Raw genomic sequence first — 17400 nt, forward strand, 5'->3', positions numbered from 1 at the left:
CATCTTTCAAAGGGTTAATATGTTAATGTTAATATGATAGCTTGGCCAAACCTTCCAGGCGCTTGGAGCGCTGAAATGGTTAACATTGCAATGCATCGCATAAACAGAGTGGCTTTACCAGGGGTGGGCAACTCCAGTTGTCCAGGGTCATCAACAGGTCAGGTTTTCAGGATATCCCAGCTTCAGCACAGGGGGCACAATCAGTCCCTGCTTCAGCACAAGTGGCTCAATCAGTGGCTTAGTCTTCGACTGAAACACTGATTGAGCCACCTGCGCTGAAGCAGTGATATCCTGAAAACCTGACCTGTTGGTGACCCTTTGACCCACCTGCTTAAAACCCTACTGTTGCCAGGGGAGCCGGCAACACATTGCGTGGCAATGAAAAGGTGAAACCCGGTCACAAGTCCCGTGGGGGGGGGGGGGCATCTGGTTCATCCGATAGTTGGGCCTCGTCTTCTGGGTTCATCCGGCGCTTCAGGGGTTAACACAATCACCTTGCTGGGCCCTTTCGGATCCCGTAGTTGTCTAGGAGAAGAGCAGTCAGATCCAATCCATTCTTACCCAGGGTTGGAGCGTTTAACAGGATAGTGTTGTCATACTGTACAGGGCCGTCCTCCCATGAGCCGTTTAATGAGAGTAGGGAAATGACCTTCACCTGCCCCCCAGCTGCACCTATGTTTTATATCCCATCGCTCACCTGTGGCCCCTATTTGTACAGGCGAGAGCCGGGGAGATGCACGTGGATTTCATGCCAACTGCCCCTTTATTTTTAGACTCTGTTGCGTTTTGTGCCTGCATTTTTTTACACACGTCTAGTTTTTGTTAGTTCAACTGCAGAGCAGCGTATGTTGTCAGCAGTTTAACCATAACATATCTAATGCAGGGGATGTATTATGTATGGGATCTCAGCTAGAAGCACAGCTTTCAGCCTGTGAGTGCCATGCTAATTGTATTACACATCCGCTGCCCTGTTTAGCTGAAAGGGTCGGTGGTGTTTCGCTCCGTAACGCAAACCTTTGTAGACATGAGCAAAACTGTCCAAACTCGCAACACTGGAAGTGTTTTTCCCCCCAATTGTCAATTGCTTGCGAAACGCATTGGCAAGCCTTAAAGGGTTAAAAATGTAGGAAAATTCATCTGAGACTTTAGCAAATACAAAATACCGCTTGTGAGCACACTCACACGTCTCAGACAGGGCTGCAGCCCTGCCCTTCCCCATTACCTCTTAGCATGCAGTGCTTCCACTGCAGCCAGGGATTCTGGGTATTGGCTGTGACGGTAGGGGTAGATGTGGCTGCTTTGTATAAAGGTTAAGCCCGCTATGTGCCCTACCTGTCCATAATATGTAGTTATGATACTGTGCCCACGTTGGGCTGATATAATGCGTTGTGTAGCCTCGTTCCAGCACTTCAGGGACCAGGGGTTAACTCTGTGTTCAGGAGGGAATGTTGCAAAGTTTGATGTGACCTTTCCATGTAACACTTTGTATGTAACTAAATGTATGTTGCAGTTAACCCACCAATCAGGGGAATAAGTAGTAATGGAATCACCTGCCAGTGACCTTCCCTATGTGCATACATAAGGTCAGCGTGGGGTATAAAGGTGGGAGGCCCCCTGTTAGTTCTAGTGGGAGTTCCAGAGTTAGTGCCAGGCAGGAGTTCCAGCTGCAGTGCCAGCTCTTGTGCCAGTTCCAGGCATGAGATCCAGTCTGGTCAGTTCCAAGACCAGTTCCTGTAGACCCTGCGTGGGAACATTATGGGGCAAATCTCTTCAGAGGGCCCCGCGCCTAGGCCTGCAGGGTATTCCCCAGTAATCCCAGTGGGAGAGTGTATGTCGTATGTCTGTGACAGGTGTGGATATTAGTTTCAAATAAATTCACCTTTATTAACTCTAGTTCTGTCTGGCGAATTGATCCCTGGTGTCTTAGTCCTGGTCTCCCGTGACAAAGCCCTGAGGAAGGTCCCACTCTGAGGACCGAAACGTTGGCTGCCCTGTGTTGTTAATATACTTTATTTACTTCACTATATTGCGGTGTGTTGTCTCTTTGTTTCCTGGATTTCCCTGGTTACCCTGTAAATATATATATATATATATATATGTATGTATGTATGTATGTATGTATGTATGTATATATATATATATATAGTCATGCCGTGAAGTGGCTGCAGGCTTATAACGCTTTGGCCAAAGGGTTTAACTAAATGACCCTTATTCATGAGAATACTAACATTGAAGTATTTAACTATGTATTTTGTCACATTAGATGTAGCATTGGGTATCTTTGTCTTTTGTTGTATACATTTGGCCACACTCAGTAGCACTCCTTTTGACACAAATATATATATATATATATATATATGATGTGGTGGGTTCTGGGGTTAGAGATTGCTGGGATTGTGTGTTTATATATAGTCTGCATCAATTTAAACAGTGCCACTGTCTACATTGCTGCAGAGAGAACTGCAACACATTGCACAGCACGATTCCTTGGCAGCGAAGGGGGTTAATCGTCCGTGTCACCCTCTACCCTCAGGGACATGAATTATATAGTATAATGCTCTTAGGAGTCAAACATCCAAAACCATCAGACAGGATATGCAAAAAGCCAGGGCGTAGTGTATGTCAGTCTGTATCCCCGGTGTACATGTGTGTGCAATAAATAGGCCATCCATTGCTCCAGCCTAGAGCTGCGTTTCCTGGTTAGGGAGAGAACTCCTCTCTTCGCCTTAAAGGGACAGGCTAGCAAAAAAAAAAAAAAAAGACATTCTCATACACACACAGGGCTTGATGTATCCAGGGATCCAGTAAGGAGCTCGGCCAGCCGGGCGTGAGAGAGGAGCGAGTGGCGCGTGCTTTGATTTGAAAAGAACATTGGTTCTGTGCCCGGCGTGCAGTTTTTTGAACGGTGCCCGCGCAGGGTCTGCGTACGTAAGGAGAGGGAGGGAGACCAACAAGGAGATCATTAATAATAAGGAGGTAGTAGGTGATCTCTTCCCCCCTGTGGAGGGTGAAGGAGAGCACAGGAGGGAGTGGGGTGACATTGATTTGACAAGTGGATTTCAGGGGGGCATTTAAAATGGAGAACCAAGCGGCGGGGGGCGAGGAGTCGCCGAGCAAGAGCCATGAACTGGCTGGAGGCAGGAATCCGAAACGGAGAGCCAACGACCCGGACGAGGGCAAAAACAAGCCCAAGCTGGTAAGTTTAAGCAGGTGCCCATGCCCCTGGATATGCCAACTGTGTGCCACACGGATGAGTGAGGATGGGAAGGTCACAAGGCTAATATATTCCATGTCAGCTAGCAGCCCCCTCTTTATGAGTGGAGGCCAGGCTGGCAGTGCCTGCTGTCTGATGTGACAATGTTTTTTCCCTGTTATCTCCCCCCTCCCTGCCTCCTAGGTAATGCTAGGAGAGGGGAGGGGATGTCTGTGCAACCCTAGGGAAGGGGGGTGTAGGGGGCTCCAGCAGAAGAGAGGGAGGGACATTGGCAGATTATATTGCTCTGGGTGTCAGGCTGCTGCTGTGTCTGGGGCAGCACAAGGCTTGCTGTTCATAGGCTTTGCAAACAATACTCCTGCTAGGCTGGAGGAGACACCTGTGTGTGCGCTCGGTGCTGTGCTGTTCACACCTCTTACTGCTGATTTGGCCATAGACTGCCAAATTAGTGTCACACATGCACATGTTGTGGCTCTCAGGTTATTTATGGTGGATTAGATTGTCTAAGCTTGTTAGAAAATAATGTTTCTAAATCAGTATTTTCATGTGATAACTTAACCCTTTCAATAGATATGTGTATATGTATATATATATATATATATATATATATATATATATATATATATATATATATATATATATATATACACACTGTGTCTTTTATTTTGGACCCGATAGCACTAGGACATAATGCGATTTGACCAAATTAGACCAGATTCTCCCACTTCAAAGACCTGAGGATTATCAGTCAGTCACCACTCAAACTTCTGTTGCTATTTAGCACAATGAAATGCCCCCTGAATCCTGCCGTATCTGGGGATGGGGAGTTGGTTTTTGGAAGCCTGTAACTTTTCAGTTTGTAAAGAAGTGTCTCCGCGCGATCCTTCCCCATCTCTGATGAACCACGCTCCATTACCGAGCACATGGTCTCAGCCGTGTAATATCCTCAGTGATGGTCAAGCAAAAGTTTCTGTGAGTGTTCCGCCAACTCTAATTAGGACTTGTTCATTCTAATTTACCCAGGCAAGGTTTTCTTCTGTTGCCTGAGTTCTGCCTCCACATATTAACTAATATATATATATATAATATTTGATTACAGCATTGCCAACTGTTATATATAATTTCACATACATTTCTTTTTTTCTGTTTATATTTTCAATATATATACACTCCGTGTTTGTCTGATAGGTACGTGTTTTGGGAGACTGATATCACATTAAATGTATGGGCTCTAAAGATTGATGCCTTTGTGAATAATAAACTGCCTTTTGTAGCTCTGCAGTCATTGCTGGATAGCTGTGTTCTCCCCTCAGCCCTGTGCGACTTGCCATTTATATTATATTGCTTGTTCCCATGACACGTCGGATTACGTCTTTATGCTTTCTTTTGAAGAAGGTGTCAGCAATTCTTTAAATGTGTCAGAGAACTGGAGAAAGTACTGGGGAAGGGCAGGGCTGCAGGGGCAGGTCATTACCCAGAATCCCTGGCTGCAATGGAAGCATGGCATGCTAAGACGGGTGTGCAAACTGGGGGGCGCGCCCCGCATTAGGGGGCGGGATTTTTTCTGGGGGGGGGGGCGCGGGCGGTTGCAGAGGCCCTGTGCTCTTCCCCCAGGCATTTAATTAAATGCCGGGGATCACGTGAAGCCCCTGCAACACTCCACTTACCGGGATTCAGCCGGCTGTGTGACACGTCGCCATGGCAACACAGCGTCAAATGACGTCGGGGCCATGTGACATCACACACGTCACATGACCCCGCAGCGTCATTTGACGCGGATGCAAGGTAGGGGGACATGAGATCCGGGGGTTTGCGCTCCCCTGTGCTAAGAGATAATGGGGCAGGGCATGTCTGCAGTGGATCCATTATATGCTAAGGGATAATGGGGCAAGGCAGGGTCGCAGTGGAAGCGCTGTATGCTAAGAGATAATGGGGCATGGCTGCTGTGGAACCATTGTGTGCTAAGAGATAATGGGGAAGGGCAGGGCCACAGTGGAAACGCTTTATGCTAAGAGATAATGGGGGAAGGCAGGTTGCAGTGGGAGCGTTGTATGCTAAGAGATAATGTGGAAGGGCAGGGCTGCAGTGGAAACATTGTATGCTAAGAGATAATGGGGAAGGGCAGGGCTGCAGTGGAAGCGCTGTATGCTAAGAGATAATGGGGAAGGGCAGGCGGCAGACCTGTCTCATAGGTGTGAATGTGCTTACAAGGGAGGGATTTTGATATTTGCTGTACACTGTACGGTGGAGGGTTTTTCCCACTTTTTTACTCACCATAAGTTATTTTGTGTCTGGTTGTAGCCACTTTTAGCTTCACACTGATGAGACCAAAATGGTTTAAAAGCTGTCTGCGAGTAGGTTACTGACTCTGTACTTCTTAACCCAGGATGTGCTGAAAAGCTGTGTAAGGCCTCATTTATAGCGTTTAGCGCACTGTTAAAACAAATGAATGTTGCCCATTGAGCGTGCGACTGACGCGTAGAAGCGCGCAAATTTTCAACAGACATTTAAATTGTTCTTGCCGTGTCACGTGAGCAGTTAAGCCAAGGAGGGCAAACCGCTCACGTGACGCCTCCGCCACGCCTCCAGATGCCTCCAGCCCGCAGTGCAAGCTTCGAGTGACGTTACGCAGTGATGTTTAATGCCAGGGGATCGCGTGACGTCCTTGCAACACTCCACTTAACTTGTTTCAGCCGGTAGTGTGTCGCGTCGCCATGGCAACGCGGAATCAAATGACGCCGCGGGGCCATGTGACGTGACGTTGTGTGTGTCAAATGACGCCGTGGGTCACGTGACATGGCGTCACATGACCCCGCAGCATCATTTGACGCTGATGTAAGGTAGGGAGGGCGGGGGGCGCCTTACTGGGGCAAGCTAGACGGGGCGCAGCAGGAAAAGTGTGCGCTCCCTTGTGCTAGAGAGTGCGTTGCAGATGTATCTAATAGGAAAAAAGTTCATCTTTAATGTTGGATAATATTTAACTCTTTGGGTGCCCATGCCGTAGCTTCCATGCTATGACGTGGCCCCCATGCCGTAGCTTCCATGCCATGACGTGGCCCCCATGCCGTAGCTTCCATGCCATGACGTGGCCCCCATGCCGTAGCTTCCATGCTATGACGTGGCCCCCATGCTGTAGTAGCTATTTTTACTCCTCTAACAATCATGTCAACAGTGACATCACAATCGTGTCATTGTTCCCGAGGCGTGACCACATGATGGCGACGTATCGGAGGGGCTGGGGCAATCTGGTGCCACACCCCCACTGGCACTCAAAGGGTCAATTTAACACGCAGGGCAATATCCATCAAATTGACGCTAGATTCATTTGTTCCCATTTGTGTTAATCTGTCAAAGTGGTTTTTGCTGGACATGGTCGAACAACTCCAAATTAGTTTCCTGTAATTTCCCGAATTTTGTAGACCCAATCCGTCTGCGGATTGGGCATTTAAAAAATCTGTGTGGATCAATCCAAATCCGCCATTGGATACAATCCGGACGGATTTTTAATAAACTGATCCGCACACTCCAGAATCCGTGGCTGGATTGTTCAAAATCCACACGCGGCTTAATCCTCGGAGCGAGAGGGAGATCCCCTGCACATGGATGTTTGGATGTTTAAGGATACGGTCGCGGATTTCGGATTGCTCTCTAAAGTAAGAATCTGACACTGCAGCTTCCAAATCCGCTAAAACAAATCGCCCGTCTCTAGTTTTCGCTTCAGTTTAGCTCCGCTTCCGTCACTGAGTGATGCGGGGGAATACAGTAGTTTTCAGAGCAGTTCAGGGCGGAGTTGCTCGGGGGGTACGACGACATTTATAATGTAATCTATCAATGTTGTGTGTCGGGTAACTGTGCAGCTTTTCTGTTTTTTATTTATTGAGATCTGCCAGGTATAAGTAGGGGTGCCAGGTGGCTTCTCCAAAAATACTGGACTCAATGGTGAAAGGTGCGTCAGGTCACTATGTCCAGGGAGGAAAATACCGGACACATGTCCAGTATTAGAGTACCTCTCATTTTTTATTGGACAGAGTATCCAAATACAGGACAGTCCAGTTCAATACCGGACACCTGGCCGCCCTAGGTATAAGGCGACATCAACCTCCTTCTCGTGAGATATCAAATACATTCAAGTGACAATTTCCATGCATTTGCTGCACGCACGAAATGGTGAAAACTGTTTGCTCTGCGTTGCATAGAAAACTGTATTTACATGTACAGGACCATATCTGCTAAGCAATGCTACTCCATAAGACTGCTGTCATCGTGGCTCCTTAGGGCCCACTCAAGTGAATAGGCTAAAGATGTCATCCAGACCGGAAGGTGTGTTTTTTTTTATGGAGTACCTCCGCTTAGTAAACACGGGCCATTGACTTGGATGGGCTGTAAGGTGCCTTACAGGATAGACGAGAGGTTGGCAACTCCAGTCCTCAAAGGCCACCAACAGGTCAGGCTTTCAGGCTATCCCTGCTTCAGCACAGGTGGCTTAAATCCCTACTTAATTTCATCCCTGGCTTTATCCCCGATTCAATCAGTGGATTCCTGCTTCAGCACAGGTGGATCAGATTGAGCCACCTGTGCTGAAGCAGAGATATCCTGAAAAACCTGCCTTTTTGGTGGCCCTTGAGGACTGCAGTTGGCCACCCCTGAATTGACATATTACAATGTAAAGCTATGTGGAGCTTCTTAGTGCACTGACCCACAAGACCCCAAATATCATCATGTTCTCCTGACAATAAATACAGTTTCTGACACCATTGTTCATCCCTAAAACATGAATGAAGTGTCTCTTTTAGACTTTACTATTGGTTAGACTCTGATATATTGGGCCTATACAGTACATAGGCATAGCCAGGGTAGGGCCATAGCAGACTGAAGCAGGGATATCCTGAAAACCTGACCTGTTGGTGGCTCTTGAGGACTGCAGTTGCCTAGACAGTCTGACGGTGTAGAAATATGGTCCCTGGTATCTTGTATAGTCATGTACATTTATTCCTACCTCAACAGTATGTATTGGTGTATTTATGAAATGGTCCATTGTCACTTCTTGTTCAAATCATTGCAACATAATACAAACCTATAGATTTAACCCCAATGGCTTTGCAACCAAATGCAAAGGCGTGTGTTCCTGGCCCCTCTTGTATAGAAAGAGTTAATCCACCAGTTTATAATTTACTTCCCAATCTTGCTACTCCGTGGGATGTCGTAATGGGCCACGTGTAGCGGATTGAGGTACTAAGCGATGAAATTGCAATATTTCTCCATGTAACACACTGTGCGCTTGTAACGCGCAGCTAGTAACCCGTTAAATTACAGCTCTTATCCCCAGCTATGCACCATAGGCTCATACTATATAGCTAGTGAAATTGTAGCGTTATAATGCTGAATGCATTAAGGGATCCCACGGCCCACTTAGCCTTCCCATAGCATTCATTTCTGGCAATACACTGTATAAGGCTAATGCACAGCGAGTCACTGTTCAAATTGTAGAGTTCATTCCCATCGCTTCACTGAAACCGAGTATCCAGTAACATGACATGTATCATTCCCAGCAGTACACTAAATATCTCTTAACGTATAGCTACACTAGTAACCAATCGAATTGCAGCTTTATTCTCAGCACTGAAAAAACAGTTGTAGCATAGGGACCTGCTATTGAGACTTACCTTGGTGTGGTTAGCAGGCATGTCACTATTTGATCAAAGGATGTAACCAAAAGTCTCCATTGTCTTACAGACTTAGATTTCACTATGTATATTTATACCCCTGTTTATTGTTAGGCCAATGGGAGAAGCGCAGGGATTCACTTTCTGCTTTTTCACATATGTATGGCCAATCTTTTCACCAGCAGCATGCTCCTTACACAGAGAAGCGCGGTGAATATATATATATATATATATATATATATATATATATATATATATATATATATATATATATATATATATATATATATATATATATATATATATATATAATTTGTTTTACTTATTCTCAGTGCTGTCGCGGGTTCCCAGATTGATTGCTCACTGAGGGGAGGAGCAGGGATGCGCACATTTGCAGAAGCAAGGATGTTAATGCACTGTTAGTGGTGTGTTATACTGCTCTTCATTATATGTATAGCGGTGTTTCCTCCACCCTCTGGGAGATTTCACTACTATATGGTGTGGTGGGGTGCATACCTGCTGGTCTACAGTAGCTCTGAGTCTCCTGCCGTTGTAGGGGAGAACAGAACAGGCTTCAGAGGTAGGATCTGATTCTTTCTCACGGTGACAGCGCCTCATCTCTTGCAGGCCCCAGGGATGTGGGGACAATCCCTGCAGGAGAACTTCTTTCCCCTCCCCCTGATAGATTGTAGTCTCAGGCAGGAAGATATCTTTGAACAGGATCACTTCATTCATACACTGCAGATGGTCAGCATACACAGCTCACACAGTGGGACAGGCAGTTATTAGGGCTTCACCCTCAGAATGTACCCTGGACCTCCACTCCGGGCCAAGGGGCCCTGAAGGGGCAAACTCTAATCCAAAGCCTCAAACAGGGCTACATTGTCTCTCTCTCTCTGTCTCTGTCTCTGTCTGTCTCTTTATCTGTCTCTCTGTCTGTCTCTCTGTCTCTGTCTCTCTGTCACTGTCTCTCTCTCTCTGTCTCTGTCTTTGTCTCTCCTCCTGCATCTCACTATGCCCTCCCTATTTCTTTTTCTGTTTACTGGTTCCTCACTCCTTTGTAAACGTTTCTGTTCTCTCCAACTTCCCCACTCCCCTCCTATCCACATTTCTTCATCTCTTCTCCCCTCCACTTATGCATGTGCCCATACACTGCATCATTATTTATATACTACCTCTCTCCCAACAAATCTATTCACATTCTCTATCTACTCTGTCCTTCTGCCTGGGAACTGACCTGAACCATGACAAACCCACCTGCACTCACCCTCACTTTTAAAGCTTTACACTCTGCTGCCCCTCCTTACATCTCAGCCCTAATTTCTCGCTATACACCATCCTGACCTGCTTTCCGCTCAAGGATGTCTTCTTTCTACCCCTTTGTATCTAAAGCCCTTCCCACCTTAAACCTTTCTCACTGACTGCCCCACACCTCTGGAATGCCCTTCCACTCAACACCCAACTAGCACCCTCTCTATCCACCTTTAAGACCCACCTTAAAACACAACTGCTTAAAGAAACATATGAGTAGCTCCGCGGCTAATTGTATACACCTGATACATAAAGCTTGGTCCCTTGCAGACGCACTTACCAGAACGCCCTCCTACTGTCTCTGTACGTCCTTCCTACCTACCAATTAGCCAGAAGAGTAATCCAAAGGATCACATCGGAGCACAACTAAGAAGAAAATGGGGGCTAGACACCAGCAATAAATTTTAAAATAATCTTTAATCCATTGTATACGAGGACACGCAGTCACGCACTCTGACGCGTTTCGGGATATTATTATTTCTTCACAAAGTTAATTTAGACTTTAAACTATCATGTGTGATTAACCCCCTTTTTTCTGTTACATTTAGGCTATCTAATTATTTGGAATTTCGTTTCAATCATCCTATTTTTTTCATCATGACCAATGTTTCTCGTGTGGATTACGAATGGACCATTCATACAACACTCGATTGTATATCAATGATTTAGTTATTCCATTTATGTTTATTTTTTATTTTTTATTATTCTAATTTTTGATAGATGGGTGCATTATCATGATATATATGCATTAAGGTCGAGTTGATTTGTATATTGATTCATCCTCTATGATGTGGGATATTAGCTAGAATATTTGCATATTTTGTACATATTCCATTATAACATGCCTCTCTTTTTCTGTATTCAGATATATTTGTCACATATGCCCTATTGATTACTCTAACTACTAGTATTCACTTATTGTTGTCAGAAGTAATTTCTCAGACTCAGAATGCTAGTGTGGATGGAGACCGTTCACTTCGTATCATGCTCCCTCGTACTAGGTTAGTTCGTTGCTTTAATCAGTTTGTTGCTAGATTGCTAGCCTTATGTTTGTTGTGATATGTATTATATTTGTGATGTTTACATAGTATAATGTCTCCTGCTCTGTTGTCTGGGATCCGACGCACTTGCGGTGGGTGCGTCTGATGGCAGGTGCTGGTTGGTTTACTGGCTTGGCCAATCAGATTTGTATGCGGGAGTTTTCGCGCCATTCCATCGCGCTCACTCGCTGTTGGGGGCGGGGGATCCTCTATAACTCGGCGAGCATCATCAGACGCGAGCATACTCTTTGACAAAGGGAGAAAATGGAACACAAAAGCGCACCAAGGGTCAAGATTTAATTAAAACAATTGAATAATAACAATAAAAACTTACATAGTGGGGTAAGTATGTCCAGTAGAACAGGGCAGAGGAAAGCAGTCCTGGTGGTGTCCTGGGCACAGGGAGATGGTGCTGAGGCTTACAAGGTAGACCCGCGCGCTGGGGCTGCCTGGCTCGGCACCACGTTGCTCTTCCTTCCGGGTTGCAGCTCTTGCAGGACCCGTAGGACCCTTAGATGGTGGCCCGCCTCAAATGCCAGTTCCCAAAGAAAATTACTCCGGCGTACCGAAGAGTCTCTAGATGTTTGTGGGACTGCTGAGGCTTGGTACACTAGTGGACTGGTTCCCAATAACGCTGTAGGGCTTTCGCAACGCGTTTCACACGGAGTTGTGCTTCGCCTGTTGAACCAGTCCAACCAGTCCACTAGTGTACCAAGCCTCAGCAGTCCCACAAACATCTAGAGACTCTTCGGTACGCCGGAGTAATATTCTTTGGGAACCGGCATTTGAGGCGGGCCACCATCTAAGGGTCCTACGGGTCCTGCAAGAGCTGCAACCCGGAAGGAAGAGCAACGTAGTGCCGAGCCAGGCAGCCCCAGCGCGCGGGTTTACCTTGTAAGCCTCAGCACCATCTCCCTGTGCCCAGGACACCACCAGGACTGCTTTCCTCTGCCCTGTTCTACTGGACATACTTACCCCACTATGTAAGTTTTTATTGTTATTATTCAATTGTTTTAATTAAATCTTGACCCTTGGTGCGCTTTTGTGTTCCATTTTCTGCTGCTGCCCGGCATTTGGAGTCATCCTGCGACGGGACCTGTGGAGGAGGGGTACCTTCACACCGCATCAGATGCAAGAGGGAAGAGTTGATCTATCCCAAGATCCGGTTAGGAAGCAAGAGCGCGGTTTGACTTTACTATCTTTGACAAAGGGCGTTCTGCCCGAAACGCGTCAGAGTGCGTGACTGCGTGTCCTCGTATACCATGGATTAAAGATTATTTTTAACTTTATCGCTGGTGTCTAGCCCCCATTTTCTTCTTAGTTGTGCTCCGCTGTGATCCTTTGGATTACTCTTCTGGCTATTTGACTGGTGTGATGCACACCGCCAAGGATGAACTGTCTATTATGTGAGTATTCTCCCTCTCCTTCATCAAGATAAGGACATTGCGACCTTCATATCAGTGCTGCTCCAGGGTGAGTGTTCTAGTGATATACTTTGACAACTATATACATTTACCTATTGTCTACCATCATCACATGAACTTTTTGAACCCCTATTAGGAGCATTCTATGCACTTGGTCTATGAATCTCACTGGATAATTATCAGAGTTTGTCCGTTTTCACAGTATGTTTATTACCAAGGATTTGATTACAATACATGTGTCCCTGATTCACTGAGCATCGATATTCAGAAATAGTTTCTAGCTACCAATTAGATTGTAAGCTCTTCCCAGGGACTCCTCTTCTAAATGTTAATTTTGATGTCTGAAGCACTTATTCCCATGATCTGTTATTTGTATTATCTGTTATTTATATGCTTGTCACGTGTATTACTACTGTGAAGCGCTATGTACATTAATGACGCGATATAAATAAAAGCATAAATACATACTGTACATACCCACATCTCCCTGCCATCTCTTCCCCTGCAAATTGTGTTAATCTTCTTGATTTAATACTGAATAAACTTAAAACTCGCCCCACAAATCAACCATCCAAATAGCCTGCCCTCATGGCTACTGTCCCACACCCACAGTCACTCCTACCACCAAATGTATCCATGCACTGCCATCTACAGCACTTATTCCCTCATCTGCTGTCTCTGTAAGTCTCCCATCATACCACTTAAATTGTAAGCTCTTCGGAGCAGGAATTTCCTTTCAATTGTCTGACTTTGCTGCGCTTATTGTATTATTCTAATTCCCTGTTCTCTATTCTTTGTAAAGCGCTGAGTACACTTTTGGTGCAATATAAATAAAGATAAACATATATACTACATACATTGTGTCAATGATGACAAGCCATCACACTTCCACCACCATGCTTGACAGTTGGGATGAGGTTCTTCTGTTCAAACACATTGTTTGGTTTTCACCAAACATAATTTTTCTCATTGAGGCCAAAAAGTTATACCTTTGACACGTCTCTCCAGAGAACATTGGAAGTGTTGTGGATCATTGATATGCTCTTTGGCGAACTTCAGACGGGTAGCAATGTTCTTTTTAGAGAGCAGTGGTTTTCTCCTGGCCATCCTTCCATGAACACCATTTTTGTACAGTGTTTTTCTGATAGTTGAGTCATGAACACTCACATTAGCCGGGGCGAGAGCGGCCTGCAGATCCTTGGATATTGCTCTGGGGTTCTTTGTCACTTCCTGAATGAGGTGCCGGTTTGTTCTTGGGGAGATTTTGTTAAGACGTCCGCTCCTACAGTAGGTAGAGTGACTGTTGTCTTAATCTTTTTCCATTTGTAGACTATCTGTCTGACAGTGGATTGGTAGAGCCCCAAATCCTTAGAAATGGTTTAGCAACCCTTTCAAGACTGATGAGCATCAATAACTGCTTTTCTGAGATTCTCAGAGATTTCTTTTGATCTTGGCATGATATTTTACACACATCTGTATGTGTAAACTCACAAAGTTTCTGATCTTTATATAGGGTGGGGTCTCCCAAACTCACCCCTCAAGATCTACCTAATTATTTAAACACCTGATTTCTAATTTTTCTCTTTAATTTACCTGATACAAGCAGGGTTTCACTTACTTTTGCACATATCTTGACTCTTAATTACTCATTCTGTCTTTTGCACATTCTCTGACTCTTAATTATGCATTTTTTGTCTAATACATCATTTTATTTAAAAAGACAGGGAACTGGGTCATATAAACCATAAAGGATATTAAAGAAAAACATTATTTTGATTCAAGAAGGTTATCATGGAAAAACTATGGAATCTCCATAATTGTTATTGGGGTTCGCAAACTTTTTCTCTCGCCACTGTACACTGGCGACACACTTTATTCGAGCTTGGCTAGTCCCACGAATTCGGGTATACCCGGGTGTATTGAGGTTTGTGACTGTTTTCTGCCCGAGTGCATTGAGTTATTTTCCAAGCAGGGATTGAAGCATTTTATTCCCGCTGGCTGCAATACTGCACAGTATATATATATATACTGCATTACAATTCATGAATTTATGCCATCTGGTAGACACGCGAAGCATTGCAGCCTATTAAATCCTAATCATTATCATTTAACAGATCAGCCAGGCATGAACCCAGGCTGGGAAGGCAAATGCAACGGGGCTTGTCAGAGGTGAGGAGTGGCGCATTCCAGGTATCTGCCAGGTACATACCGGGTATTTGCTCGAATAAAGTGTGTCGGTGCAGTATGTTCTTACACTTACAGTACTATTGATAATATGGGATATTGTATGGAAATCTCCTCTTAATCTGGGCCTTTCTTTCATGTCTCCTGCACACCAGTTTATTCTATGATGATCGACAGAGCCATAGAGCGGGTAGGATAGCAGGGTTGGGTATGCAGTTTCGGAAATGAAACTAGGGATAATTACATCTTGTATGTGGCCCACACTGATTCACAAATTACACTTTTTACATTAAAGAGATTTTTTTACCATTAAAATTGAAACAGCTGGAAAATAAAGAAGCATTTTTTTAAAGTACATTTTGAGCTCCTCTAAGAGGGCTTTGTTGTAAGCCTGTATTTTGTAGGATGCGGTTTGGTTAATTATATACAGCCAGGTAATTGTAATTACAGGTTGTCACATCTTTTATAAGACAATGTGAGGAAAACACCTGTTCATGGCTGGCTCACATAGAATGCTCACATGGATCAATACAATATGTTATAAAGACTTACAGACTCAGATGATATTTCCCCCTGTTTATCTCAATCTGAGTTCCAATAATTATTGATACGTGAAGCTGTCCAAAACTAATTCACAACAGTGTAAGCATTTCCTCCCCCCAAATGTGATTCTTGGCGAAAGCCTCAAAGAGCTTGTAATGTTGCCAACGTAATAAGCTTCCAAATATGAAACGGTGTGTGTGTGTGTGTGTGTGTGTGTGTGTGTGTGTGTGTGTGTGTGTGTGTGTGTGTGTGTGTATTGTGCAAATGTGCATATTAAGAGGAGTTAAGTTGTGATGCACGCTGATTTAATGCTCGGTGAATCGCTTGTGAACTCGGACCCAATCACGGCTTTTTTGGCACCTCAAAAATTGCACATTTTGTATGGTGCACGACCTCATACTAACGTTTAGTGCATCTCTACCAGTGATATGACCAGAGCTGATACTGTCATTAAGTAGAATGTTGAACATTAGAACAACATTTCCCCTAATCACTGTGTTACTGGTGAAGATGTTGCCAGCAGGAATATTAATTAGTACCTGCTATAGGCAGGCTGAAGGTATATCATTTTTTGACCAGAATAACTAAACCCTCTTTTCTGATGCACTGAATCAAAACAATAAGATTAACTTTACATACTACATTGGAAGGGGTTCATCATGCAGTAAATAACGTGTATTTGTAAGAGAAATTACACAATCAGGTGGTGTGGTCCTTGGGGCCTTTTTAATTTTGTGTTGGGTACAGAAGAAAAGGAACTCTTCAGAGAATTTCTCTCTGCGGGTTTTTGTCAGTGATAAAGCATATTTACGTATCTTGATCATACAGCAGATCACTCTTGGATCACAAAGCTTAGGGAGCTACCGTCTCCACATTTCATCATGGTAAGTTTGCCTCTTGGTATCATACTTGAAACTTAAAGTTTGACAGAATGTTTATCCCTTTCTTTGGAACATATAATGTATCATGATGATGAGTATCTCCATACAATTCTACTGATCCCAAAAGCATTCCTATTAGAGAAAATATAACTTGTAACTAATACACTTCTTCTTCTGACAAACTTTGGTTAAAAAAAAAAAATATTCCGACGTCTAATAATTATTAGTTAATCCCTACCCCGAAGTATGTGTTTTGATCTGTTTTTTTTGGTGAGTTTCGTTGCAGTAGTTATCTTGGCAGAGATCGCCAATAGTTCTGTAGTTAGGACTGGGGTATCTTCTGTGGTTTGGATGCTGATTTCCTCATAAAGTATGTTTTTAAAGGGTTGAAATGTGTAGTCCTGCTCATTATTGATTCATTTTGTTAATTAATCTTCTGTATGAGAAATTAAATGCTTATTTTACCACCTTGCTCTCGGGAACAGTCTATTGGGATTATTCCTGAAACTACGATAGTGCTGATCGGTACGTTATTGCACAGACACTGCCATTGACATTAATGGGAGTTACTGTGTGATAGTGCCCTGATCGGTAATATTGCAGTTTCAGGAAGAACCTCCTTTGACTTTAACCCCTGCACTTCCAGCTTGGACGGCAATGCACTATTCTGTAACATTTAACGTACTGAACCCTTTAACAGTGAGGGCGTTAAAACATTGTCTTGGCACCATTGGCGTTAAGCATACATCCAATGTCACCGCTATATACTGTATATATATTTTTCTACCATTTTAACAGTAGTATTCATTTCAGGAATTGTTAACATGTTTGCATATTTTGACATGAAACATGAAAAGCACATTAACAGTGTTACAGAATATAGAATATATATATACTGCTAATGTTAGTTACGGGTTCATATCTCACTGAAGCAGTATTCAGAAATCACTTGAGAAAATATCACAAGTGCAATTTTAACGGAGCAATCCATGCAATATTCTTCATGTGTGGTTTTTAAATAACTCAGTTCTGTAGTATTAGATAATACGCCCTAAAAAATATTTGTATTCAACACGTAGTGCCATTTTTAATGAGTTGTAATATATTTAGCATCCTTTGAATCCTATAGCAGGTTTTAGC

General features: G+C 44.1%; 1 protein-coding gene across 5 annotated transcripts in view; it reads left to right on the forward strand.

Annotated features, from left to right (window-relative positions):
- The first annotated feature begins 2732 nt into the window (after nt 1-2732).
- Nucleotides 2733-17400, forward strand: part of DIAPH2 (diaphanous related formin 2) — a 1317111-nt gene continuing 1302443 nt past the window's right edge. For 4 of the 5 annotated variants that reach the window (XM_075572806.1, XM_075572807.1, XM_075572808.1 and 1 more), the window contains exon 1: nt 2734-3196. In XM_075572806.1, the coding sequence (XP_075428921.1) occupies nt 3077-3196 (120 nt within the window). In that variant the 5' untranslated portion in view covers nt 2734-3076. Of the gene's footprint in view, nt 3197-17400 lie in introns of all 5 variants that reach the window. The other variant, XM_075572809.1, reaches the window with a different exon arrangement.

The sequence above is a fragment of the Ascaphus truei genome, chromosome 16 (genome assembly GCF_040206685.1).
Source record: "Ascaphus truei isolate aAscTru1 chromosome 16, aAscTru1.hap1, whole genome shotgun sequence".
In the NCBI taxonomy this organism is placed as follows: Eukaryota; Metazoa; Chordata; class Amphibia; order Anura; family Ascaphidae; genus Ascaphus; species Ascaphus truei.